Source organism: Marmota marmota, unplaced genomic scaffold, assembly GCF_001458135.2.
Source record: "Marmota marmota marmota unplaced genomic scaffold, marMar, whole genome shotgun sequence".
Lineage (NCBI taxonomy): Eukaryota > Metazoa > Chordata > Mammalia > Rodentia > Sciuridae > Marmota > Marmota marmota.
In genome coordinates this window covers 26,274,461-26,299,658 of record NW_025999968.1, presented here as the reverse complement: position 1 = coordinate 26,299,658, position 25,198 = coordinate 26,274,461, and the positions used below count along the sequence as shown (strand labels likewise).

At 34.1% G+C, this 25,198-nt stretch overlaps 1 protein-coding gene across 1 annotated transcript in view; it reads left to right on the top strand.

The window, feature by feature from the left end:
• Positions 1-21,915, top strand: part of Htr1f (5-hydroxytryptamine receptor 1F) — a 136,297-nt gene extending 114,382 nt beyond the window's left edge. Inside the window, exon 4 of the mRNA XM_048803500.1 lies at positions 12,332-21,915. Within this exon, the coding sequence (XP_048659457.1) occupies positions 12,376-13,476 (1,101 nt within the window). The 5' untranslated portion in view covers positions 12,332-12,375 and the 3' untranslated portion in view covers positions 13,477-21,915. The remainder of the gene's footprint in view (positions 1-12,331) is intronic.
• The last annotated feature ends 3,283 nt before the right edge of the window (positions 21,916-25,198 follow it).

The window sequence follows — 25,198 nt, the reverse complement described above, 5'->3', positions numbered from 1 at the left end:
TTAATATTAGACCATGATGGTACTATGTACACCACAAAATGAGAACTGGAGTAAAAATAAAAATCATACCTTATTAGGTCTATTCCATGATTTCTCCATTGCTTCCCACGATCCTACAGATGGAGATTGCTAACTTGAAATTATAGGTAATCAATATAAATATTAAGTTTCTTAGACTTCTTAGGCACCTTAGGGACTTATATTTAATTTTTAACAACATTTTATAAGATCAGACTTTTAGTATCTTCACTTTGCAGTTAATGATGCTGAGTCTTTGAAAGTTGAAGTGACTTTCCTGAGTTCACAGTGGTTAAGTGTGGAAGTCAGGGCTGAAATGAAATGAACCTCTGCTTAACTTGTGGGTTTTATTCACAGTATTGTGCTTGATAGGTGCTCTGGTTAAATGTGTTTCCCAAAGCTCCTGTGTTAGAAACTTAAGCTCCATTGCAACAATATTGGGACATGGTGCCTACTGGAAGGTGTGTAGGTCAAACATTCTCTTCCATCATGAATGAATTAATGCCATTATTGGAACAATGGCTTTATTATAAAAGCAAGTTTGATTAATTCTCTCTCCCTCTCTTGGCCTTTTATTCTTTGGCATGGAATGATAGAGTAAAAGGCCCTTCCTTGCCTTTTGATCTTGGACTTCCAACCTCCAGAATTATAAGAAGTAAATTTTTGTTCTTTATAAATTACCTAATCTGTTGAATTCTGTCATAGCAGCACAAAATGAACTAATACAGTAATAATAAGGTGAAGTCCCAATCTCAGGATAAGTACCATTTCTTATTGCCTTCATAACCCACTTATACCATATGTCCGCACCCCTCCTCCACCCTCCTACACACTGCTTTCTCTCTCTTTCAGTTTCAGCATGAAATCAGTACAGCTTATACATGCCTATGTGCTTCCTTTTCTGTAACAGGTGTTTGTAAGTTTATTTCACAGTGTTCATTGAGCATAGTGCAGTTTTTCATAAGATTGTTATTGTTTTGATTTAATTATTTTCCCAAGTGTAGCAGACTATTTAGCAGGTGAAAACCAGAACCAGAACCACTTGAGATGTATGTGTCATGGTTTGGATATCAGGTGTCCCCCAAAAGCTATTGTATTGATGCAGAAACATTCAGATGTTAAAAAAAACAAAACAAAACAAAACATTGGATTCTGAATATTGTAACCTAATCAATCCATCCCAGCTTGAATGGACTGGATGGTAACTACAGGCTGGGGTGTAGTGGAGGAAGAGGATCATGAAGAGCATGTCCTGGAAGGGTTCATCTTCCCCGTGCCCCTCACCCCTCTGCTTTCTGACCCTGCCGTGAGCTGAGCAGCTTTCCTTCCTGGGGCCCTTCCCCTATGACGTGCTGCCTCACCTGAGTGCAGAGCAATGGAGTTGTCCATCTATGGACTGAGACCGCTGAAACCATGAGACCCAAATAAACTTTCTTCTCTAAGTTGTTCTTGTCAAGTATTTTGGTCATAGTGATGAAAAAGCTAACTAAAACAGTGTGTGTGGGGGCTGAGGTTGTGGCTCAGCTGTAGAGCACCCGCCAAGCACTGCGAGGCCCTGGGTTAGATCCTCAGCACCACACAAAAATAAATAAACAAAATAAAAGTATTATGTACAACTAAAAAATATATATAAATATTTTTTAAAAACAGTGTGTATATATACATACACAGTTTCATATATAGATATAGACACATAAACATGTATATATGTATATATGTGTATATATATATACATATATATATAAAATATATATATATACACACACATAGAGAAATATGTATATAAATTTCACTTAAAATCAGAATTATTCTCTTTCTAAATGTTAAGATGTGGCTAAACCCACCTAGTAAATCAATAGATTACACGTGAATGTCAATAACTACCAAGGAATGAACAATCTTCTTAATAGAACACTCCTATAAGAATATTTATATTTCTTGAGAGTTGATTCATTTGCCCTTTGATCATTCCAGAAAACTGGAAAAATGTGAGACTGCCTCCCTTTCCAGGATAGACTTGTCAACATTCCAGCCAATTACCCAAATCCTCATCAAACACTACGATCACTCTAATAATAAGAAATGGGGAGATGAAAAGTTAATTTCCAATACCCATCTAGCAATATACCTGCTTATATCAGACTGGCTCTGGTTAGTAAAACAACCACTCAAAATATTACTGAAATAAAGATGTTGAATGAAGATATTAGAGTTAAAATCCATGTTGAAAAGATAGAGGACAAAGCAGGAAAGTCAAAACTTACTTTCAATCCATTTGCCTCCTAAAGTCAAAGGAGCAGACACTGAAGTTCCTCAGCCTAAAGCCCTGAAGTAGGTGATTCTCACAGGCCTGCCTGGGAAGTGGTACAGTTCCCAAAGTGTACATACTTTTCCTAGGGAAAAGTCCCAAATACGGTTTCTCGAGCACACAGAAAAGCTGTTGTCAAGATCTGCCCACACATCTGAATACATCCACCATCAGTCATCAGTCCTCCTGTTCTTCGCCTCCTAATCTTTATGAGAATTCCTCTGAAACAATACAGAGAGGGGCGTTCTGGGAAATGTAGTTCTGGCTTCTTCACATTGTAGCAGTATTTAGGAGCTCATAGTGAGGCTGAATTGACAACAAACAACACAGCATATTCCCTGTGTTAACTCAGCTTGAGTTCACATGAGATGTTGGCTTTGGCTAATTGACATGTGGAAACTAAAAACGGCAAGGAAATTATTTGTGAAAAACTTTTAGTGGATAAAGAAATAGGAAAAAGAAAATGTATATATGGCAATTAGGGACAAGATTCTATTAACAAAAGGCTGTGTAAAGCTTTTATGTTGACCACACCCTGCTGTAAGCAAGTCTCCATCGGAACAATAAAGTTAGAACAATCCTTAGTGTTTTCATATCCAGGCCTACAGTCATTAACTGTGATCCCCAAGCTCTGAACATAACCGTAAACTCTCCATTCCTTCCTTTCTTCTTCTTTTTTTTTATTGGTTGTTCAAAACATTACAAAGCTCTTGACATATCATATTTCATACATTTGATTCAAGTAGGTTATGAACTCCCATTTTTACCCTGTATACAGATTGCAGAATCACATCGGTTACACATTCACGTTTTTACATAGTGCCATACTAGTGTCCGTTGTATTCTGCTGCCTTTCCTAGGTTTTTTGGGGGGGTTTTTGTTTTTTGTTTTTTTCATTTTTGCACATCTCCTGAGACAATATTATTCCTGAATTTCATCAGGGCCTCTAACTACTAAAACATGATCTGTTTTCGCAACACATCACAGTCTCCGGTCTGCTCTTCTCTGAAATTAGCACTGATTCAGCACCCCCAGACCCTCACATCTCCCTTGGCCTTTGACACTTCCTAATCCAATCTCTTTTTCCTCACAATATAATCCCTAATAGAGGATTTTTAAAAAATACCAATTTTATTCCAATTGCTTTTCCAAGATTCCATTTCCAACTGTACCCTAAGACTGCTCTGAATCTTCTGCTCAGACCTTCCTCCATGACAGTGATAATGGTCTTGGAGATCAGGAACGGGTCCTTGTACCCCAATGTTGAAGATTAAACACCTGAGAAATACTGAGGCAAGTGCAGAAAACAAGTTTTATTTAAGAAAAGGACAGTGATAGACTTCTCTGAAGAGAAGGGGTCCTAGAGCTGGTGTCTGTGGGATGGAGTGGTCTTGTCTAATATATCTTATAGAACCCCCCTTTTAATCATTGCCTTCTCTTTCTTTTTTGGGTATGTGTCTAGGGGCAGAAAGGAGTGGGAGCACAGGAGTTAATCATTAGCAACCCATTTGCTGGGGAGTGAAATCACAGAGGTTAACTGTTACCTATACTAACTACCTAACCTTCACCCTCTGCACTCCTCTCTTCAAGCCATACTTCACTGCCTGCACTGCTCCCTCTGCCAAAACACAGATCTTATGCTTCCATGTATCTTCTTAAATATTTCTCACTTCTAGTTACCCTCAAAATAATGTTCAATATCCTTATCGCAAGAAGCAAGCCCTTCATTGTCTTCCAGAGTGAACTTGCCTCTCTCACCTCCAACCCCAGTCCCAATGTGTCTTTGCATTATTTAGGTAGCACATCATACATCACAATACTACATCATACATCTGAATGCATCTTGCATTTTTATGTCTCTGCTTTTACTCACACTTATCCCTCTATCTGTAAAGGCTTTTATTGTTTTACATGGTGTTTTAGTCAGCTGTTTTATTGCTGTGACAAAAGGCTTGATAAGAACAATTTTAGAGGAGGAAAAGTTTATTTTGCACTCATGGTTTCAGAGGTCTCAGTCCATAGACAGCCAGTTCCATTGCTCTGGGCTCTAGTTGAGGCAGAACATCATAGTTAAAGAGTGAGGTAGAGGAGACTGCTCTGTGTTACAGATCTGGGGCTTTCCAGAAAACTGAGGCAGCATGAATACCCCCCAGTCAAATCCTAATTCATGTGCTCAAGTCAGAACAATATTAGACATGTCATTCAGAGTAACAGACATGAGTTTATTAAAGGGAAAGGAAAAGGGAAAGGGAATACTCTCAAGGGAGAGAGTGGGTCTCCTGAAACAGGAGAGGGACCATGCCTTTCCTGCACTCCAGTTTTATGGGATCCCAAAAAAGTTTTCAGAGTCTTGCCCTGACTGATAGCAGGATGACATCAGACTTTCAAGTCCCCACTGCCTAAACTTTCTAGGTCACCTTGGCCCATGCTAACTGGTTCTAATTGGATTCTTAATGACAAATTCTTACAGATTTTGTGGTTAGGAGGAATTATCCTTATTTCCCTGAATTCCAGGGTATGGTCTATGAAAAGGATGACAAAAGTCTCCCCCTTCAGTGTAATGAGTTCTTTTATCACCACTATTTCAGGCCTGCATTTCTCCTTCAGATAGCAGGGAGTTTGTTAATGAATGAAACATATCATGTCTACTTAAGGCAGGGCTGCAGGTAAATTGATTCTTGTAAAAGAAAGCATGTGGGGCTCTATTGCCAGCTAGCCAGACTTGTGACCTGCGTTCACAAGAGCTGGCTACATCAGTAACTAAGAAAATGGCAAAAGAAGCACTCTACACACAGAAATACCTTTTGCTTGCAGGAATCAGGGACGGCTCTCGGCCTTCAGAATCCATTGGAAAGAGAGACAGAGAACATGCCTGAAACCATCCTATATATTGAGGGGAAGACATTCGAGAAAGTTCAAACCAAATGAGGCAAGAGATTGGGTTTCAGGGGGGTGTAGCCCAGTCTCATTGGGTGACGCCCACTCCCAGAGCTTCATTCCCCTGACCAGCAGAGGTGCAAGCAGCAGAAACCAGTTCCACATCTCCATTGCTCAAGACTAAGAGTGTGTGCTCATCTCCTATGTGGCAGCTCCTGACATACCCCCTTCTTAATTTATAAATGCAATTGGGGGGTTATAATTTCCAGTCACTGAATTTTTGGTCCAAGGACATCATGACCTACTATTAAGATGTGAAAAGAATTAGTAGAAAATATATCATTTGAATAATATAACATGTAGAATATTTCAACATATTTTTAGGATAAAAGCCATTCAATTAACTCTGAAAGATCCAGGTTATTATTATTACTCTGCCAAAAACTCATCAGAAGATTTTTAATCTTTTCCCAATTTTATTGGGAAGCATTGTATTTGGCCATAGTAACACAGACATATTTATAATTAGCATGGCATTGAAGCCTTTCCTTAAACCATAGACAGTTCATTGCATTATTTATTACAGTGGCTTCTAGAGCATTCAACTTAGTTTCAATCCCTGCATCAATATTTATCTGACTATGGAGGAACTTAAAGGAGATTTAAGCCAAATTATTAAGAAAATTTACATGTTGTAAGTTTTAAATATATAGCTACAAAGTCTGTAATTGTAGAAACAATGAATAAAATTAAAGTAGTCACTTCAAGGATCATGAGACCAACAGCTTGCCTAGGTCTGATTAATTGGCATGCACCTGTTTCAAAGCCTGAACATTTACTTCAGCATACCATGGTTCTGAAATGGTAGCTGGCAATAGGACAAAGGAAGGTCAATGAAAGATCAATGTCATTTTCCTCTATTATAATTGATGACATAGTTAGACAAGTTGCATGTTTTATAGGCTACAGGATATTTGTTATTCTTTCTCTAATTCTCACATTTAAAGGCTCAGCACAATGGGTCCACTTTATAGAATTATTCCCTTAACCTCATGTTGCCACCACTCACATCTGTCTGTCCCCTATCATCAGGATATCACACCAGGAAGCAGAGAGAGAGTTCCTCACCAGGGACAAAAGCACACCCCCAGTGACCCACCTCTTCTAGCAACAACCTATCTGCCTATGTTATTAAAGCCTATGGGGTGGAGTGGGGGTTAATACATGCAATAAGTTAAGGCATTCATAACCCAATCATTTCACCTCTAAACTTTCTTATATCATCTCATACATGAGCTTTTGGGGGACATGTTATATCTAAACTGTAACACATGTTTTGATTAATTCTCTCTCCTTGGCATTTCCAGAACATTATGCCTTCATAATGCCCTCATTTCTTTTTATAATTGATTATAATTATGTGTTCAGCTGTTTCATTACCATGTCTATCTTCTTAAAGTCAAGAATGGTGTGTTGTTATTTTGTTGTTGTTGTTGTTTTTGTTTTGTTCTTTGGTTTTTTTTGGTGTTAGGTTTTTGTGATGGGGAGGGGGTGATAGATACCTTTTGTAGCTATCAGATCAATCAGAATATAAATGGCACTCAATAAAGAGTTTTTAAGAATAAATGGGGCAGGCTGGGATTGTGGGTCAGTGGTAAAGCCCTTGCCTAGCATGTGTAAAGCACTGGGTTTGATTCTCAGCACCACATACAAATAAATGTATAAAATAATGGTCCATCAACAATTAAAAAATGTATTTTTTTAAAAAGAAAAGAATAAATGGGAACGATATAACAAGAACAGAAACGAAGTCTCAAAGTTGAAAAGAGTTTTTAAAAAAATTAGAAAATCCTGAGAATACATTCCTCCTATTACAATCAACACACGTAGACATGGCCACTACCCTAAATATTTATTCTATTGATATTTGCTTCCTTTAAACACATTTCTCACTTTATAACAAAATCTTTATCGAATAGAAAAAGTAGTTATAGACTGCATGACTAGAATAGAGTTGTTAAATAATAAATCTCTTTAGAATAAAATGGTGGTTCAGAGAAGATTTTGTTTCACCAATGATTTATGTTGTTTTTATAGAGAAGTTTATTAAACTTCTATGTCTCTGTTTTCCTATTTATGAAAAGATAGACAATAATTGTACCTACCTCATAGGTAGCATTAAGAAATAAATGGCTTAATACAGTATCTCTGTTAGATAGCTAGTCAGCAATGAATAGTGAGCAGGGAAAAAACAATGAAGCCTGACCCAGAACCACAGGGAGCCTTCTGATACATTAGCGCCTCAAAGAAGGAGGCTTGGAATGTTAAAACCTCCCCCAACCACTGTTACATTCCCTTGACACTAGAGACTAGATCACACCCTACCAGAGGGCCTAGACTTTCCCTGATCACCAATATCATCACAACCACCAATCACCTGAGTCTCAGAAAGAAAGTTGCTGAGGGATTTTCAAAGGATGATAAACCAATTAAAGGGGCAGGAAATCCAGGCAAAAACGGGGAGAACCAAATTCCTCTGTGAGCACCACACCATCTCTTAGAGGCAGTCCATGAGGTTCCTAGCTGTCAGTCAAAAGACAGAAGGTGGGTTTGGGTGGGACTCTGGAAACTTTCTGGAGCTCCCAATAAAACTGGAGGGCGAGTTCTTTTCTCTGCGAGGATCACCTTCTGCCTTAAGTGTGTCCTTTTTTTCCTTTCCTATTCTACCTAATAAATTCATACCTGTTACTCTGAGAGACATGTATGAAATCTTTCTGGCATTATTGCAAGAATTGGGATATGAAGAGGAACCTTCTCATTGCCTCATTTCACAGAAGGCCCATTCTCTGTAATACCTATAAAAGCAAACTCTCAGAAAAGATGAATATTATTATGAATTTAATTGAAACAGTCAACTTATAGTTTCTCATGAGGTCTTGATGGAACTGAATTTTACTATCTTGCCTCTTTACAATGTTATTATAAAAACCATTTGTATTACACACATACCTGTGCACACATACACCTTATTCACAGTAGAAAAAAAATTAAATTATGCCTCTAGAAGCTAATAGTTTAACCTAAGTACAAAATATATGGACATCAAAATCAAACAGATTACTGAATATAAACAAATATTTGATAAAAAAAAAAATACGGTGTATAAACAAAATAGAAAATGCACCAAGTGGCTAGATCAGCAAATTGGCAAATATTTATACAGAGTAAAGTCTAGAGAATTTTGCTCTCTGCTGTTATCAGGAAGATTGCATATAACTGCATAGACTACAGCCTTTACACAGAGGAATCTTGACTAATTCCTAGGAAAGACATTTGAAATATAGAATGTTGTCTATGTTCTAAGAGCAGGAGAAGCATTAGTAACACAGTCTGTGTCCTACGATAAAGAGGTGGGCCTAACTCTATGAGGACACACAGTGGGAACTTTAAATATAAAGGAATGGGGCTGGGACTGTGGCTCAGTGGTAGAGCTCTGGCCTTGCACTTGTGAGGCACTGGGTTCCATCCTCAGCACCACATAAAAATAAATAAACAAAATAAAGATATTGTGTCCATGTATAACTAAACACACACACACACACACACACACACACATATATATATATATGTTACATTATATATATAATATAACATATATAAAGGATCATGAAGGAATCTGGTCAAATATCATGTCTGAAGATAGATGTTTTATTAAGTTTCTAACTGTAATAGTAAGGAAAAAAGTCAAATGAAAGTGAAACCCTATTGTGATTGACTACATTTGTTGTCCTATTTTCTTGTTGAATATGACAATTGGAAGATTAATTAGGTTTTAAATGAAATACTGGAAGATTTCTGGTAAACTGCAAAACTATATATGATGCATATGACAAAAATTTTGATTTTTTTTTTCCTGGAATTAAGTACCATTTTATCAAGGCTAGTTTAAAGGCTACAATGTGAAACTTAGAAAAATCCATTGAATTATCAAATAACTCAATTTCTAGTTTTAAACTGGTTCAGTTTCCCATAGCAGTGATTTTTATTATAGAAACTCACATAACCACTTGCAGTTTCTCTCACTTAATTTGCTTACCAAAATACATTTCAGGGTCATCTCTTATGCCCAAACTGTGTATGAGGCAAATTACTGTTGAAAGTTATTTTTGTTTATAATGTGGAAAATGTCAACTCTTTTAAATCAACTCCCATAACACTAAGTAAACATCATTGCAAATAAATTATCCAATTAAGAAAGTATCCAAGGGGTATAGCTCAGTGATAGAGGTCTTATCTAGCATGTGTGAGCACCTGGGTTCAATATCCAGCACTGCAAAAATAAATATATAAGAAACTATTCTGTTTTTAGATTGAGAAAATAGTGTAAATTTTTTAATTAAAGAATAAAAGAGGATTGGAAGTAAAAATTAATTGATATACCATGCTTCTAATATATCTTCATTGCTTTGGAGAAAGCATTTCACACATAACCATTATCTCCCCAACCCCCTCCAAAGAAAAATGGGTTTCCTGAGAGAATCTACAAAAACTGTGAGGTCTGCTAAGCTCCTTGACCAAAAAGCCCACTTACCGAGGTAAATTAGCATATCTAGCCTTCTTTGGTCATTTTATGAAATTAGGAAAATATCTGAGTGTTTAGTAGTCTTAGTGGATATAAGTACTTAATTTGGTTTAAAATATAAAATAAGATTAGTTGGAGTCAAAGAACCATAGAGTATTACCCCTTATAACAACTACATGTATGACCAAGCATCCTGTTTACAAAGGTGAACTTGCCAGAGAGGAGAGCTCAGAATGGCACTCACCCTGAAATGAAAGTTATTCTTCTTTATAAGTCACCATTGTGGTGACTATGTTACCTTTCTTCTGAAAGAGGACTCTCTACCCACAGCTTACAATCATTGTTTTAGTGTATGTTATTCTTAATTAGAAGTCAGATAATTGACAATTCACAAGGGCCAAATTATAGAACTAGCCTATGTGTCCATCAAAGGATGAATAGAAAAGACAATGTGGTATATATACACAAAGGCATTTTACTCAACCATAAAGAAAAATGAAATTATGTCAAGGAAAATGGATGGAATTTGAGAGCATTATATTAAGGGAATAAACCAAACTCAGAAATCTGTCAATGGTCGTATGTTTTCTCTGATATGTGGAAGCTAGAGAAGAAAAAGAAGATGAAAAGTGGAGGGGGTGAATCACACGAAAAGTAAAGGGAGATCAAGGGACCAAGGGGAGGTCTGAGGGGAGAAAAGAAAAAATACTAGGGAACAATATTGACCAAATCATATTGTCATGTTATATGCACGTGTGAATGTGTAACAATGAACCCCACTCTTATGCATAATTATAATACACCAATAAATAGTGAAAAAAGAAGAAAAAAATAAAAGCAATTAGAGTACAATCAAATAAGATTAATACACTTTATAAGGTAGTTTTTCCCGTTAGTTTTCCTCTCTTTCTTTAGTAATTCTTTAGGAATTACTTAGGAAATTTTGTTATGAAAAGAAAGAAAGTAGAAATCTAAATCTATTCTTTGTTATAATTGTTACTGTACTTTCCTCTTCTTTAAATTGATTTTAAAGTGATAATGTCTCAGTAGTTGAAACTAATAATATCAAATACTTCCTAAGAATATAAGTAATCATTCATGTGATGTGATTAAATATATTATAGACCACATTGGAAGCCCACATACTCACCATTTGACTTGTGTTTAGGTTAAATTTAATTTGCTCTTTCAGATACTTTTTGAAGGCAAGTGCTGCTGCTAAACAAATTGAGTGGCAAAAGAAATTTAAATACCTGCTATCCAGAAAATGGGTGGTTATCTATTGTATGGTTAAGTTGCTACATTACTTATATTATATTATATTATATTATATTATATTACTTATATTATATCTACATTACTAATAACCACATATTTTTAAAGCACAATTAAGGCAACTCTATATAAAGAATGGAGTCTAAAGTCTACATGGAAATATAACTAGTGGTTCTCAAATTAGGGAACCTCAGATCAGCTGAAGACTTATTAAAACACAGATTGTGGGGTCCCACTTCTGGATTTTGTGATTCAGTAAGTCTGGTGTGAGGTCCTAAAATTTACAATTCTAACAAGTTCCTAGGTGATGATGATGCTAGTGGTCCAGGGAGTCATGTTTCTCAGCATAATAAGCATAGTTGTCCTCAACTGCTTAATTTTTTCAGTGCTATGAGCTTCTCTCCACTAAGGGCAGCTACATAGCTTTTCACCAGTACTCTTTCTCACATTCTTGTTTCCAGGAGTTTATCAGTAAATTATGTTAATCTAATTTTTCTTTGGGTGTTTCCCTATTTTTATTGCTGTCATGAATGTTTGACCACATATATCATTGTTATAATGGGCAATGCTCTATGGTTCTTTGACTCCAACTAATCTTATTTTATCTTTTTAAACCAAATTAAGTACTTACATTCACAAAGACTACTAAACACTCTGACATTTTCTTAATTTCATTAAATGACCATAGAATGCTAGATATAATAATTTTTACTTACTTCCCTTTTTGTAACTTCTATATCCTGGCATAAAATATATTAAATTTTCCTGTACTCCTATGAGCATAATAATAGTGTTCTCAATGTAACTTTGAATTAAGTATAAAATTGTTTATGATTTTGAATACTGCCCTTAATATGATGCTTTCTTATATTACATTACACAGTGCATAAATAGATATTAATTACATGTGCTTTTAAATTTTTTCTTCTATAGACAAAGAGAAAGATGTATGATTACTACAATTTTTTAAAAGCAATTCTATAATGGTAGATGGTTTACTGAGTAATTTGCTAGTTTACTCATAAAACTCTTTTTATGTGAGTCATATTTTGAGAAATGTTTTAAAAGTTACCTATTTGTTATTGTTCTTATTGGATTTGTTTAATTAAATGAAAAAAAAATAAAGTTTGCAATCCGAACTCCATTTTTTGAATCCATAGAATATTCTGGGAAAATATACACATATACTTTTTAAAAGGTTACTCTTAAAAGGAAGAGAAAAATTCGCAACGCTTTCTCTGAACTGTTTTTTTTCCCCTCCTTTGTTACAGGTATCCATATTTCAGCTATATTAATCTTTTAAAACAAAAAAAAAATGGATTTCTTAAATTCATCTGATCAAAACTTGACCTCAGAGGAACTGTTAAACAGAATGCCAGCCAAAATTCTTGTGTCTCTCACTCTCTCCGGGCTGGCACTGATGACAACGACCATCAACTCCCTTGTGATTGCTGCAATTATTGTGACCCGGAAGCTGCACCACCCAGCCAATTACTTAATTTGCTCCCTTGCAGTCACAGATTTCCTTGTAGCTGTCCTGGTGATGCCCTTCAGTATTGTGTATATTGTGAGAGAGAGCTGGATCATGGGACAAGTGGTCTGTGACATTTGGCTGAGTGTCGATATTATCTGTTGTACCTGCTCCATTTTGCATCTCTCAGCTATAGCTTTGGATCGATATCGGGCAATCACTGATGCTGTTGAGTATGCCAGGAAAAGGACTCCCAAGCACGCTGGCATTATGATTACAATAGTTTGGGTTATATCAGTTTTTATCTCCATGCCTCCTCTATTCTGGAGACACCAAGGAACTAGCCGAAATGATGAGTGTGTCATCAAGCATGACCACATTGTTTCCACCATTTACTCAACATTTGGAGCTTTCTACATCCCACTTGTATTGATTTTGATCCTCTACTACAAAATATATAGAGCAGCAAAAACATTATACCACAAGAGACAAGCAAGCAGAATTGCAAAGGAGGATCTGAATGGCCAAGTCCTCTTGGAGAGTGGTGAGAAAAACACTAGACTGGTCTCCACACCCTACATGCTAGAAAAGTCTCTATCTGATCCATCAACAGACTTTGATAAAATTCATAGCACAGTGAAAAGTTCCAGGTGTGAGTTGAAGCATGAGAAATCTTGGAGAAGGCAAAAGATCTCAGGGACAAGAGAACGCAAAGCAGCCACCACCCTGGGATTAATCTTGGGTGCATTTGTGATATGTTGGCTTCCTTTTTTTGTAAAAGAATTGGTTGTTAATGTTTGTGAAAAATGTAAAATTTCTGAAGAAATGTCCAATTTTTTGGCATGGCTTGGTTATCTCAATTCCCTTATAAATCCACTGATTTATACAATCTTTAATGAAGACTTTAAGAAAGCATTCCAAAAACTTATGCGCTGCCGATGTTAGTTTAAACAAAGTTTATCATTTTAGGGTAGAGTTTTTTTTTATTTTGCAGTAGAGTAACTAAATGAATGTTAAATAATATACCATTAAAAACTTTTAGAGGAAATATTAAAACTGCTAAAAGGATAGAATTTATATTTCATTAGAACCATTAATAGAAAGTGTATTGATTTGATCATTCCAATCAAAATTAGAAAATAATTTACACAGGTTATAAATAATATTTTGCCTATTCAATGTATCTAAAATGCTAACTGGAAAAAATATGAGTATATTATATTAATGACAATAATTTTCCAAGTTTATATCTTAAACAATTATAGAAGAATTTTCAGTAAACAACATACTTCCATCCATAATTTCTATATACTCCTATTGTTTTATTATATAATCCTTTATTTTACAGAAAAGATATAATTTTACAATGCACACATTTCTCCTTCTTAACCATTTTTGGCCCTTTTCCACCTTACCCTGAGCATAACAATTTACTTAGTATGAATAAGGATCAATACTGTCTTTTTATTTTGGTGGTAAAGAGTAATCATAAAGTGAATTAAGTATGGCAAAATAATTCTGAATAATGAATGAGTACATTTTAAATTGTCTGTTTGGTATACGTTTCTAGAAGAATATTATCTTAACCATGTAGTATCAACATTTGAAATCAAATCCTCACCCAAGGAGTGGGAGGAAATTATAATTTCCCCTTGTTTATTTTAGAAGCAGATTTAAGGCACTAAACATTCTAGGTTTTTCACCATACTTATTATATTTCCAATCTCTTATTTAAAACAGAAAATGCATTTCACTTCTATTAATATTAATTATCTCAGTTACTAACTAAATCTGTCACTTTATACTTTATCTCCATACCTTTGATTTAAACATCATTTTCTTTTTATGAGAGAGAGTGTAATAGGAACTCTTACAACTTTCCTTTTAATTAAACCACCTCTAGTTTTCTGGTTGGTGGAAACAAATCATCTTTGAGAAGGCTCATCATAAACCAAGACTATTTATAAAACAACATATACCTTTATTTTTGAATCACAATTTTGTACTTAAAAATATACTTTGCTGGGGGAGGTGATTAAGAGAGTGTTACATCATTTTTAAATATATCTATGATACATTACTCCTAATATAATACATATTTACAGTTTCCATTTTATATAAGACACTGAGACATGTATTAAATAGAAGATACAGGAAAAAATAAAATACAGTTTCTTCTCTTCATATATGCTCATAGTCAAAAAGAAAAAACAATACAATGAAAACTATGATAGAAAAGAACAAACAAGGATTTGGCAAGAAAGTTATTTACATAGTTATGATGATACAGAGAAAAAATTGATCACATCTGGTTGAGAAAAGAATGGGAAATTTTCATAAAGAATGGATCTAAAAGTGGTGTCAGATAACACTAGGGTTTAGGCAAGAGAAATGGAAAAGTGCTCTCCAAGTGGAGGCCATATCAGAGCTCCGGCTGTGTCATGCAAGTGTTCATGGGGCATGTTCATGAAGTAACAATTAGTTTGACAGATATTTAGAGCAAAGGAGATTAAAGGAAATATTGGGCATTGTTAATGACTGCCTTTCCACATTAAAGAAGAAGAAGAAGAAGAAGAAGAAGAAGACGACAAGAAGTCTACTATCAATTTATGAATTTATTGTGGTCATTGAGTGTTCACTGGTACTTTTTAGCAGAAGTATTACAGTTTAGAACAAAAATATGAAAGAAAAATTTGATTGGGTTTGAGCTACTGGATATAATGGCTTTTTGTTAGAAAGCAAACTGATAATCCAGGCAAGAGCTGATGAAGTTCTGAACTCAGTTCTGGCAATGGAAATCAAAAGGAAGAGACAAGTGAGAGAGGTCTATAGGTTGAGTCTACAGGTTATAGCAAACGCTTTAATAAGATGATGAAGCAATATAAGTTGGTGAGATAAGGTTGTCATTAACTGAATAAGAAACTCAACAGAAAGGACCTATTGATGAAATGATGATTTCTCTTGGGGATATGTTAACTACATAAAGACATATCAGAGCTCCTGGGCATTGCTATCCACTTCTGGCCCAAGCAAAAATGACAGATGAGTTTTCTCTCTCTGACCACAAAACAACAGATATATCAGGCTTTGGGCCATGTATTTTGTCCTCACTGTGCTTTCTTAAAGGATCCATATGCTTTGTTCAAGTTCAAAGCCCGGGGTAGTTCTCATTCTCTTAACATCTCTTTCCCATCCTCATGTACCAATTTTGATTCTGTGATTGATTCATTCAAAGAACTTGAAAAAGCTAAAATGATCTGTTAATTTATTTTCACTCATCTCTTACACACATACACAAACACACACGTGAATCCGTGTGTGTATGCGTGTGTGTATAAAAGATGGGGAATTCTAAGAGACACAAACCATCAACCCAAAAGAACAGGTGAAGGCCACCAGAATATAGATACTGCCTTTTGATTTGAGTTGTATGAAAGCTCAAATCCAGAAATATTATGCCACAAGTGACAGGGAAATCAAATATTCCTTTGGAGTTCAGCAAAGAATCAAGTTTACTATTTCTCTCAGTGTGTTTCCATTTTTTTAGTTTGAAGGAGCCACAGCACATTGCAGTAATTCTCACTTCATCTATGTGTTTTCCCCATAAGCTGAGGGTCCATACTGATGCTGCCATCCCTCATGAACAAATATGAGTAATGTCTCTTTAATACCTTTAAATGGTAAGGAATGAAGGAGCTAATAATCTGCAATTTTCACTTTATTTGAAATTTATCCCAAAACACATTTACTTAACATGATATATTTCCCAGAATATATACAATTTAGTCTCTCAATGAAATATTTTACAAGTTACTAAAAGCTCATGATTTTTACAAATAAAAAATCTATAATAAATAAGATAATATAGCAATTCATATATTTAACTAATAAAGTAGAGCAAGAAAATATAAATATCATAGAAAGTGATTAAGTAGGAGAAATAAAACTATACTTCTTGATAGAAAATTTATATAGCAATACCAAAAAATTAAGTGAAGAATTTATTTTTGATATCCTCCTCTGTATCTTTTCAAATGACGGATGTGTGAAAATCAAAGAAAGTCAAAAAAGAAGTCAAACAAATGGATACTAAATTCAGTAAAGCAGACTATCTTTAAACATAACTATGCACGAATTTTGCTTGAAAATCCACTTCTGCTGTGAACAGTGCCCAGGCTTATTTTCTTTTTGTTAATAGGGGTTTTTTTTTGTTTTGATTTACAACAGGCCCATAGCACAAACAGCTTTATCCAGGTAGTAGCATTTGATGAGTTGATCCCTAAGTAAGACCAATTTTATTTTTGAATTCCCAAAACCAATCTTCCTTTTCCTTTTCTGGTTTGTGATTCCCCAGCTATCTATGTTATCTATGTTATGTCAGTTGAATCGATTACAGACTACTTCCCTTAGTAAAGCACAATCCCCGTACTCTTAGGTTCAGTTTTAATCTTGTTCCTCTTACCCAAGTTTTTTTTTTTTTATCAAAAACAATAAAGAATTAACTGGAAGCCAATTACTAGAAAATATGTTGATTTGCTCCACAAAATATCATGAAACAGGAAATAATTATGCAGTTTTTGCTAAAAGGCATTCCTCTATTTCAAGGAAGAACCGTTTTCTTGTGAATAAAAAAACAAAACTACTTTTGACTTATAGGTCAGAAAATCAAATTTATTGTATTTCAACAGAAAGAAAATATGAATAATTTTTTCCTTAATATATTCCAAAGTCCTTAAAAATAATCCTGCTTAATTCAAAATGTGTCCATATTAATTTGCTTCAGAGATGTGTTTCTAATATCTTCCTAATAACTAAGGTGATTAAATGTAGACTCTTATTTTGCCAAAAATTATTTTTAAAAGCAAATTAGTATTTTTATCATAAATAAAATAAATATTTTCTTGTGACATTGTGATACTTTTTCTTGGTCTTTTCACTCAGTACACTTTCCCTCATTTTTTAAAATGAGGAAAATATTGCTGAAAAATATTTTCCAACATTATAATAAATTTGGTTGTTAATATAGAACATCTCTACAAAATGTGGTAGTATTTAAATTCCACCTAAGAAAAACAGATTTTTTTTAAGAATTTATCATCTGGTCAAAAATAATGAAGTTCTGTTTAAATAATATTAAAGTCTAATATTATCTTTATTAAGAATAACAACAAATCATGTCCAAGCAGTCTTTCATTAGAGCTTGTGTTAGATGCAATTCCAGCTTTTCTCATAGAAGGTTTCTACCTCTGCAAAGACACTAAAATAATATTATTCATTTATGTGGACCCAGCAAAGCTTGACATGTCTTTCTTCCTATGCTTTTCAATATCTTTTCATTAAGTTACAATAGTATTCCTAAACATAATTATATAATATAATTATGTGATAGTAATGATGTACACAATGTAAGTATAACTTTTAGGTGTGAATATACTAAGCTGGGTCATTTTGTGTGCCATTTTGCAATGCAAACTGACATTAAGAAACACTGATTTGGGGCCTAGAATAGTGGCACATGCCTGTAATCCCAGCCACTTGGGAGTCCGAGGCAGGAGGATCACAAGTTCAAAGCCATCAATTTAGCAAGGCACTAAGCAACTCAGCGAGACCCTGTCTATAAATAATATATAAAAAAGGGGTTGGGGGTGTGGCTCAGTGGTTAAGCACCCTGGGTTCAATCCCTAGTACCAAAAAAAATAAAGAAAGAAACACTGAATTGAGGGGGAAAAAATCAATCTTAACATAGCACACTATGGAGCTTGAAGATGAAATGGGAAGTTGAAGCAGAGTACTTCAAATTTCGGATTTTAGAAATTGTGTCTGTGAGTTCAAAATGGAGCTCAAGAATCTGGGTCTTTAGTAAGAATCTTAGATTATTCCAATGAAAGTGAAGTCTAGAGATTTTATTTTTGAGCCCACAGCTTTAAAGCTCCTTGCTAGTTAAGTGTTTTGTGGGACCATAGATATGATAAGTAAAAATGAAATTTCCCCACCATTTTACTGACTCAAAATCCCAGAAAACAACTTTGCTACTACATGAAAAGTACCTAATGCAAAACTGTATAGAAGCAGAAGTCAAAATCATATCAGTGTTGCTGAGAGGATTATAAAGCATTGGGTTAAAAACAACTATTATAATTTATTCTCAATCAGAATACTGTTAAAATTTTCTAAAGCAAGAAAGTTATTCATTACATATGAAGCAACTGTTTAAAGGAATAAATAATTCTCTACATTTGATATTAGAAAAGACTCACTATGAATCCTGATTCTTTTGCTCATCATTAACCTGATACTCAGCAAGTTTGGTTTTATACTGTTTTCCCTCAGACTACAGTTGAAAGACCCAGGAGACTGAGTGAAATTAAATACTCTTTAAAAACGGTGAAGGACAAAAAAAGGAAATTACCATTATCATCATCATTATTCTCTGTAGTAAGTCTAGAATGAGTTAGTAAACATTTATGTGGAACACAGCTCCGCATTGTGTGCTGCTTTCTGACTCAAGAGAGAATCAAATAAGTAGTTGGTGGCTTCCTCCTGTAGAGCAGTACAGCCCTATCTGAGCCATGGAAATGCCACCCTGAGGGGACCCACTAGTCTTTTCTCTTGCTCCATTCTACCATTCCCATTCCTAAAAGCCTGCCTGTTTACCTCTGTAGGAAAATACAATGCGATCTGTCTTCCCTATTAAAATTATAACTACAGTTATTCTAGCATCAATTTCTTCTAGTGATGAATTTGGAGATGATTTCTCAAATGTTCCAGGATTAATGTTTTATTTTAATCCAGTAAACAATAAAGGGGAAATTTTTAGTTAAAATGAGAATTCTAAGTTAATGAAAATAAGAATATAGGCTTGATTTTTAAGCTCTATTAAATTTAAGAAAAAACACTACTAGTTTTTATGAGAATATTGACATTTGAAGGAAATAGTGATGGCTCCGTGTTGCTTGTTACTTTACATCCAGATTTTCTTGCTTGACTTTTAGGGTCATAGAGTTAATAACAAAAAGATATCACTCTCTGAGAAATCTTATTTCCCACTATCCTCCTTGACCCTAACAAATATTATCTTCTCCAATTTGGTCCCTTTCTTCATTATTCTTGTAATGTGTCTTTCTGCTTCTTGTCACCATCAGTTTTCCAGTTTTGTTTTGTTTTTCCTCCTACTTGAAATGCCTCCCACCACCTTGATATTAAATAATTTATCCTTCAGATTAAATTTTACTTCCTCCTTGAAACGGAATTTCTATTGTGCTTAAATTCACACAATATCATCTCCAATAATTCTTATTTTAACTATCCCTGCTTTCTTTACGAGTGTTTGCTTTTTATTCCCAATAAAAAGTATTGTAAGTTACTTAAGAGACATGTGCTTATGTCTCTAAATATCTTTTTCATACCTTTCCAAAAAAATTTTTTTTTGTAATGGGTATTGAATCCAGGGGTATATTACCACTGAGTATATTCCCAATTCTTTCTGCATTTATTTTGAGACAGGGTCTTACTAAGTAGCTAAGGGTCTCCCTAAGTTGCTGAGGCCGGCCTCAAACTTCAAATCCTCTTTCCTCAGTCTCCTGAGTAGCTGGAATTATAGATGTAGGCTACAGTGTCCAGCTTCCCAATAGTTTGGAATATGATCTTCTATCCTACGTGAGCTTGGTCCATTTCACTGTGTTCTAGTAACTAAAATATAGTGAAACAGCTGGTTTATCCTTACCCCATTTTTTAAACATACATTCTTCTTTAATATTTATTTTTTAGTTGTAGTTGGACACAATATCTTTATTTTATTTATTTATTTATTTATTTATTTATTTTTATGTGGTGCTGAGGATAGAACCCAGGACCACGAATGTGCTAGGCAAACTCTTTACCTCTAAGCCACTACCCCAGCCCCTTTACCCCTATTTTTAATAAAAATAAATACAAGTGTGTTATTAGAAAAACTGCTAAAACAGAAAAGCAATCTCTATTTTTCAGTGATTAGAAAATATCTTACTGAAAATGAAATAAATGAAAGTCATAGAACACTAATTTTCCAAATACATTTATTTATAATGATAAATTTTAATAAGTAACTTATTATTCATTTTATTATTCATCATTAATTATATGTACAATATATAAAATGCTTTCAATTGCCTATTCCTTGAAGTAGAAAATGCAAAATGTTCTTCAGTTCAAAAGGAACAGTTCTTACTTCTTGAGTTATTCTAGAGCTCCATATGTTCAAGAGCTGGAGAAGCAACATTTCTTATCAATCTCCCTTAGATCAAGCATCTTAAGAGAGAAAAAAATAATTCAGTTCCATACCCACTTCACCCTTGTATATGATTATGGTACAAGTATTATCTGACTGAGCAAACACAGAAATGTCAAGTCTTTTAAAACTGTCCAACTCTACAGCAAATAACTGAGAATTAGTCCAACCTTTGGAATCACATAATAATTGACTACCAAATTGTATCTCTCTCTTGTTCTCCAAAAAGGTGGTCATAGTTTTCCCTTCATCCAAAACCTCAGGTTTTAACTATATACTTCTAAAAAGAAAGAATAAGAGGAGAATTTCAAGTTCATAATCTCTTGCGTTTCTATTATACATGGTGTTTCAAAATATGAAACTGAACTCAATAATGATATTTTGTTAAGCTTGGTTTTCTTTTCTACTATATCTTCCTATAAATCTAAATGTTGAAATACTGTCTATTGTAGTTGGCATATTTATATCAAAATAACTCCAATTATAAATGCATGCACATATTGGGAATCTTCTGTCCTTTTCCTTATTCTTGTTAGTATATCATATGAAAAACATTTGAAGTTTGAAGTTTGGGGTTAGTTAGTAGACTTCTCTTATTTATATTCTCCATTGAATAATGTCTCAAATAAAGTTATATGTATTTGCCCTTAACCTGAGCCAGTGCATTTTATTTCTGAAAATCTTCCCACTGATGAAAAATAATATCTATAAGTTGTTACCTTAGCATTAAAAACACATGAAAAGCCAGTTAGATTTATTTTAACAATTTTAATATCAATTGCCCAAACTATAGAAAATGTTCAAACAAGAATTTTAATAGCCTATGAAATGTAGAAATATACTCAATTTGTTGCTGTTAAGAAGGTGATAAAACTAAATGTATGCTGGAATTGAATGTTGCTTAACCCCAAAGCATTAAAATGTGAAATAAACCATATTCTTCAAATAATGAGTGTTCACTTCAACTTAACTTAATGATTTCAAAATATCCTATAATATTCTGTTAAGAAAACTACAAAGAAAGAATAAGAATGTGGAGCTAACATGGATTTTAAGTGTCCAAGAGTTTCTCCATAGTGTTTTTGGCAGCTTGAGCTTTAGAGTCAATGTCCCTCATTTTGGTTATGAGACCTATGATCACTTCCCTTCTGGTTCTTCATCTAACTTCACAAAAATCAGATCGTTGACATTCTGATTTTTAAAAACTCAACGCAGAACAATTCATTCTCTCTTCCTGAACTAAATAAATACAATAGATTAGTAAAATAAAGTAGTAAATGTAGTTACCAAATACTATTACTAAATAATATCAGAGTACCAATGTATTTTATTCTAATTCCCCTCCTCCTCCTCCTCTTCTTCTTCCAGTCCTTCTCCTTCTAATTGAAAGGAGTAGAATTTATTTGTGTGTGAAGAATAAAAACAGAACTCTTGCAGGGATAATAAGAGGGAACCTGGTTGGGGTTGCCCTGACTCCCAATCTTAACACTCCAATTTTGAATGTAATTACGTTGAATTGTGTATTAAATTTATAAAAACAGTTTCTTTCAACTTTTTCCTCCCAAAATAAATCTTGACAAACAAGGAAAGAATTGGCATTTAAGAGGATGCAAAAAAAGGTCATACATGCTGGTTAAATAAATAATATGTTTGCATATATCCCATGGAAAAAGTAATATGTTCATTAATTATTCAGAAAACTATGTTAAGGGGAAAATAGGACAAACAAACAGTTGCACCTATTCCCAAATATTTATGAACGGTCATCTTACTTCCTGGAGAAAAGGAGGGGTGTTTGGTTTTGTTTTTTGTTTCCCCCTTTCACCTCCCCTTTTGTCCTTCCCTTTCCCTCTCATTCTGCTTTTGATTCTGCTATCATGTTAATACATGCAGCTGTGATTTAGAATACTGCAGCTTTAGAGAGCATCAGCAACTTGATCACTCAGGTATGCAATGAAATCAGGAGCCAAAAGCCTAATTAGCTCTTCAGACATAAACTCACCATCACATCTGCCCCCTGGTTCTCGCATTGAGCGTTGATAGCGTTGGTGTTAGGTTTTTTACAAACTCATTTGCTCTTCACTCACGATTTTATGCCTTTGCAGTTTTTGAAAAATTTAAACAAACACAATTTTTATTTTTTCAGTCTTGTAGTTTCTGTATTTGAAGACATTTGACGTTAGCATTGTTTACACTTGGTCTCATTCCTGGCACCTTATTTCCACATGTGTATGTTGATTTTCTTCTCTACTCTGAGCTTCTCCTTTTCTTTTGAACTTTGTAGAAATTCCCTCATGGAGGATGGGCATTTGCTTCTTTCCAGTGACTGGGCATTAACAGTGCTGCATCAATTTAAACTAAATCATTGATTTGAGTTTCTTTATATATCTGTGTTTAATCCACCACATAGTGTGAATTCAGCTTACAAACTCAAATGACAGCCAAATTCTGGTTATAAATCTTCAGGATAAATTCTTTCCACCTCCAATCAAAATCAAAGTTCAGTGCTCAAGTTTCAGGATGGTAAATTTTCTTTTTTTCTCAACTCCAGATTAGTATCTGGGTTCATTTTTAATGGAGTTTGTGTCTCATCCTTGGAACTTTAACAATTAATGTTTTAGGTCATCTGAGCTGAGCTAATGCATTAAGGCCAGAGCACAACATCAGTGTTTCTCTCCCAGTCTTCCTGACTTAACTTTGTTAGCTTATTTGGGGTCCAAGTAGTACAGTATTTTTATTTGGCCAGCATTTTCATGCATTTAGTATTTTTACTTAACAGTTTCATTTATTTGCAGCAAAGAATCTGTTTAGGTACTTAGTTTGCCATATGAGCAGTAATGGAAGTAAAATTTCTCAAGTTTGCTTTTTCTTGTGCATTCATTACAAGTATCTCAAGTTTTACTCTATTATAATTTATCCCTTGTTTCTGATATTATAATTTCTTTATTATATCTATAATTATGTGATGGTTCTCAGATTATTTTCTTATTTCTGAAAACTTCTTTTAACCTGTAAATTTTAATCCTCTTTTTTTTTAGCTTTTTTATTGAGTTATTTTATTTATTACATTAGTACTACCATAAAATATTCATCTGCTTCTGTGGTTTGCATTATGCTTACTTCTAGTTTTTTGCATATTATGAATGTCAAGTTTTCTTGGTTCTTTCCTTCCATTCTAGCTTCTCTCTTTTTTCTTCTTCCCAATCTTCTTTCCTTTCTTCCATCATTCTTTTTGCCATCCTTCTTTTCTCCCTCTGTTTCTTCTTTCTTTACTATAGTTTCATAATTGCCATATCATTTATTTTTACCTTGATCACATATATCATCAGGTATTACTTACCAATTAAAGGTGGCATATAAATTTTCCTTATGTCACTTCCCATCTTATCCATAACCAGCTGGTTTTCCCTTCAAGAGGATGGCAAGGTTGGAGCCCTGTTGTGGAGGAGTGTTAGTTACCCTTGCTGAAGAGTTCTTTTCTAAGATCCATTTATAAGATTGGATTGGTGTCATTAAATCGTTGCACATTTCTTTTAAAGATAGTAAGATTATTGGCCTTTCTTTTCTTTGATGAATTTCCAAGAGTACAAATGGAGTTGTATTTTGGGGGGTTTCTCCTTCATTTTTCTGGGCTACCTACTTAATTCCTCAGTTTACAAATTGCCAAATTAGATATTTATGAGAATTTTTAGGACACTCTAGATTCATTTTCCCCAATAATTTTATTCTGAAAGGTGAAGACTGAAAAATTATAATACACCATGACAGTATTTTCTGTTTCTTTCATGGCCCCATTTCTTTTTACTTATTGTATTAGTTTTTAACTTTTTATTTGTTTTGTTGCTGCTATAAGTTTTCTCTTCTCTCTAATTTTGTTAAATTTTTGTAATTATTTATCTAATCATCTCCCTAGATATTGGGGAGTCCTGTTTCATTTCACTGTTATTACTAAATTAAAATTTGCTTTTAAAAACTATTCTACAGAGCTGGAGATATAGCTCAGTTGGTAGAGTGTTTGCTTCACATTCACAAGGTCCTAGGTTCAATCACCAGGATCACAAAAAAGAAAACACAAATTCTGCAATAAAAATAATTATTCTTTTTATGAACAGCTTCATTTTAGATAATTAGTCTTATGGAAAATGCATATGATAACAGTAATTATTCTATTAAATTATCACTATCCATGGAAGAAGACACACTCAGAATGAAATATAAGAAATTTTTTTTTTGTTGGACTGATACAATAGCCATGAGGCAAGCTAGAATGCTCAGTATCCAGAGTCAGTTAGCAGGTCCTCATTGTCTGGAAGAAAGCTCTAGAAGTTCCAGAGGAATAAAAGTTACCAAAAGTACATTTTACTAATTTTTTCCACCGACAGCCAGTCTAGCACTTATTTT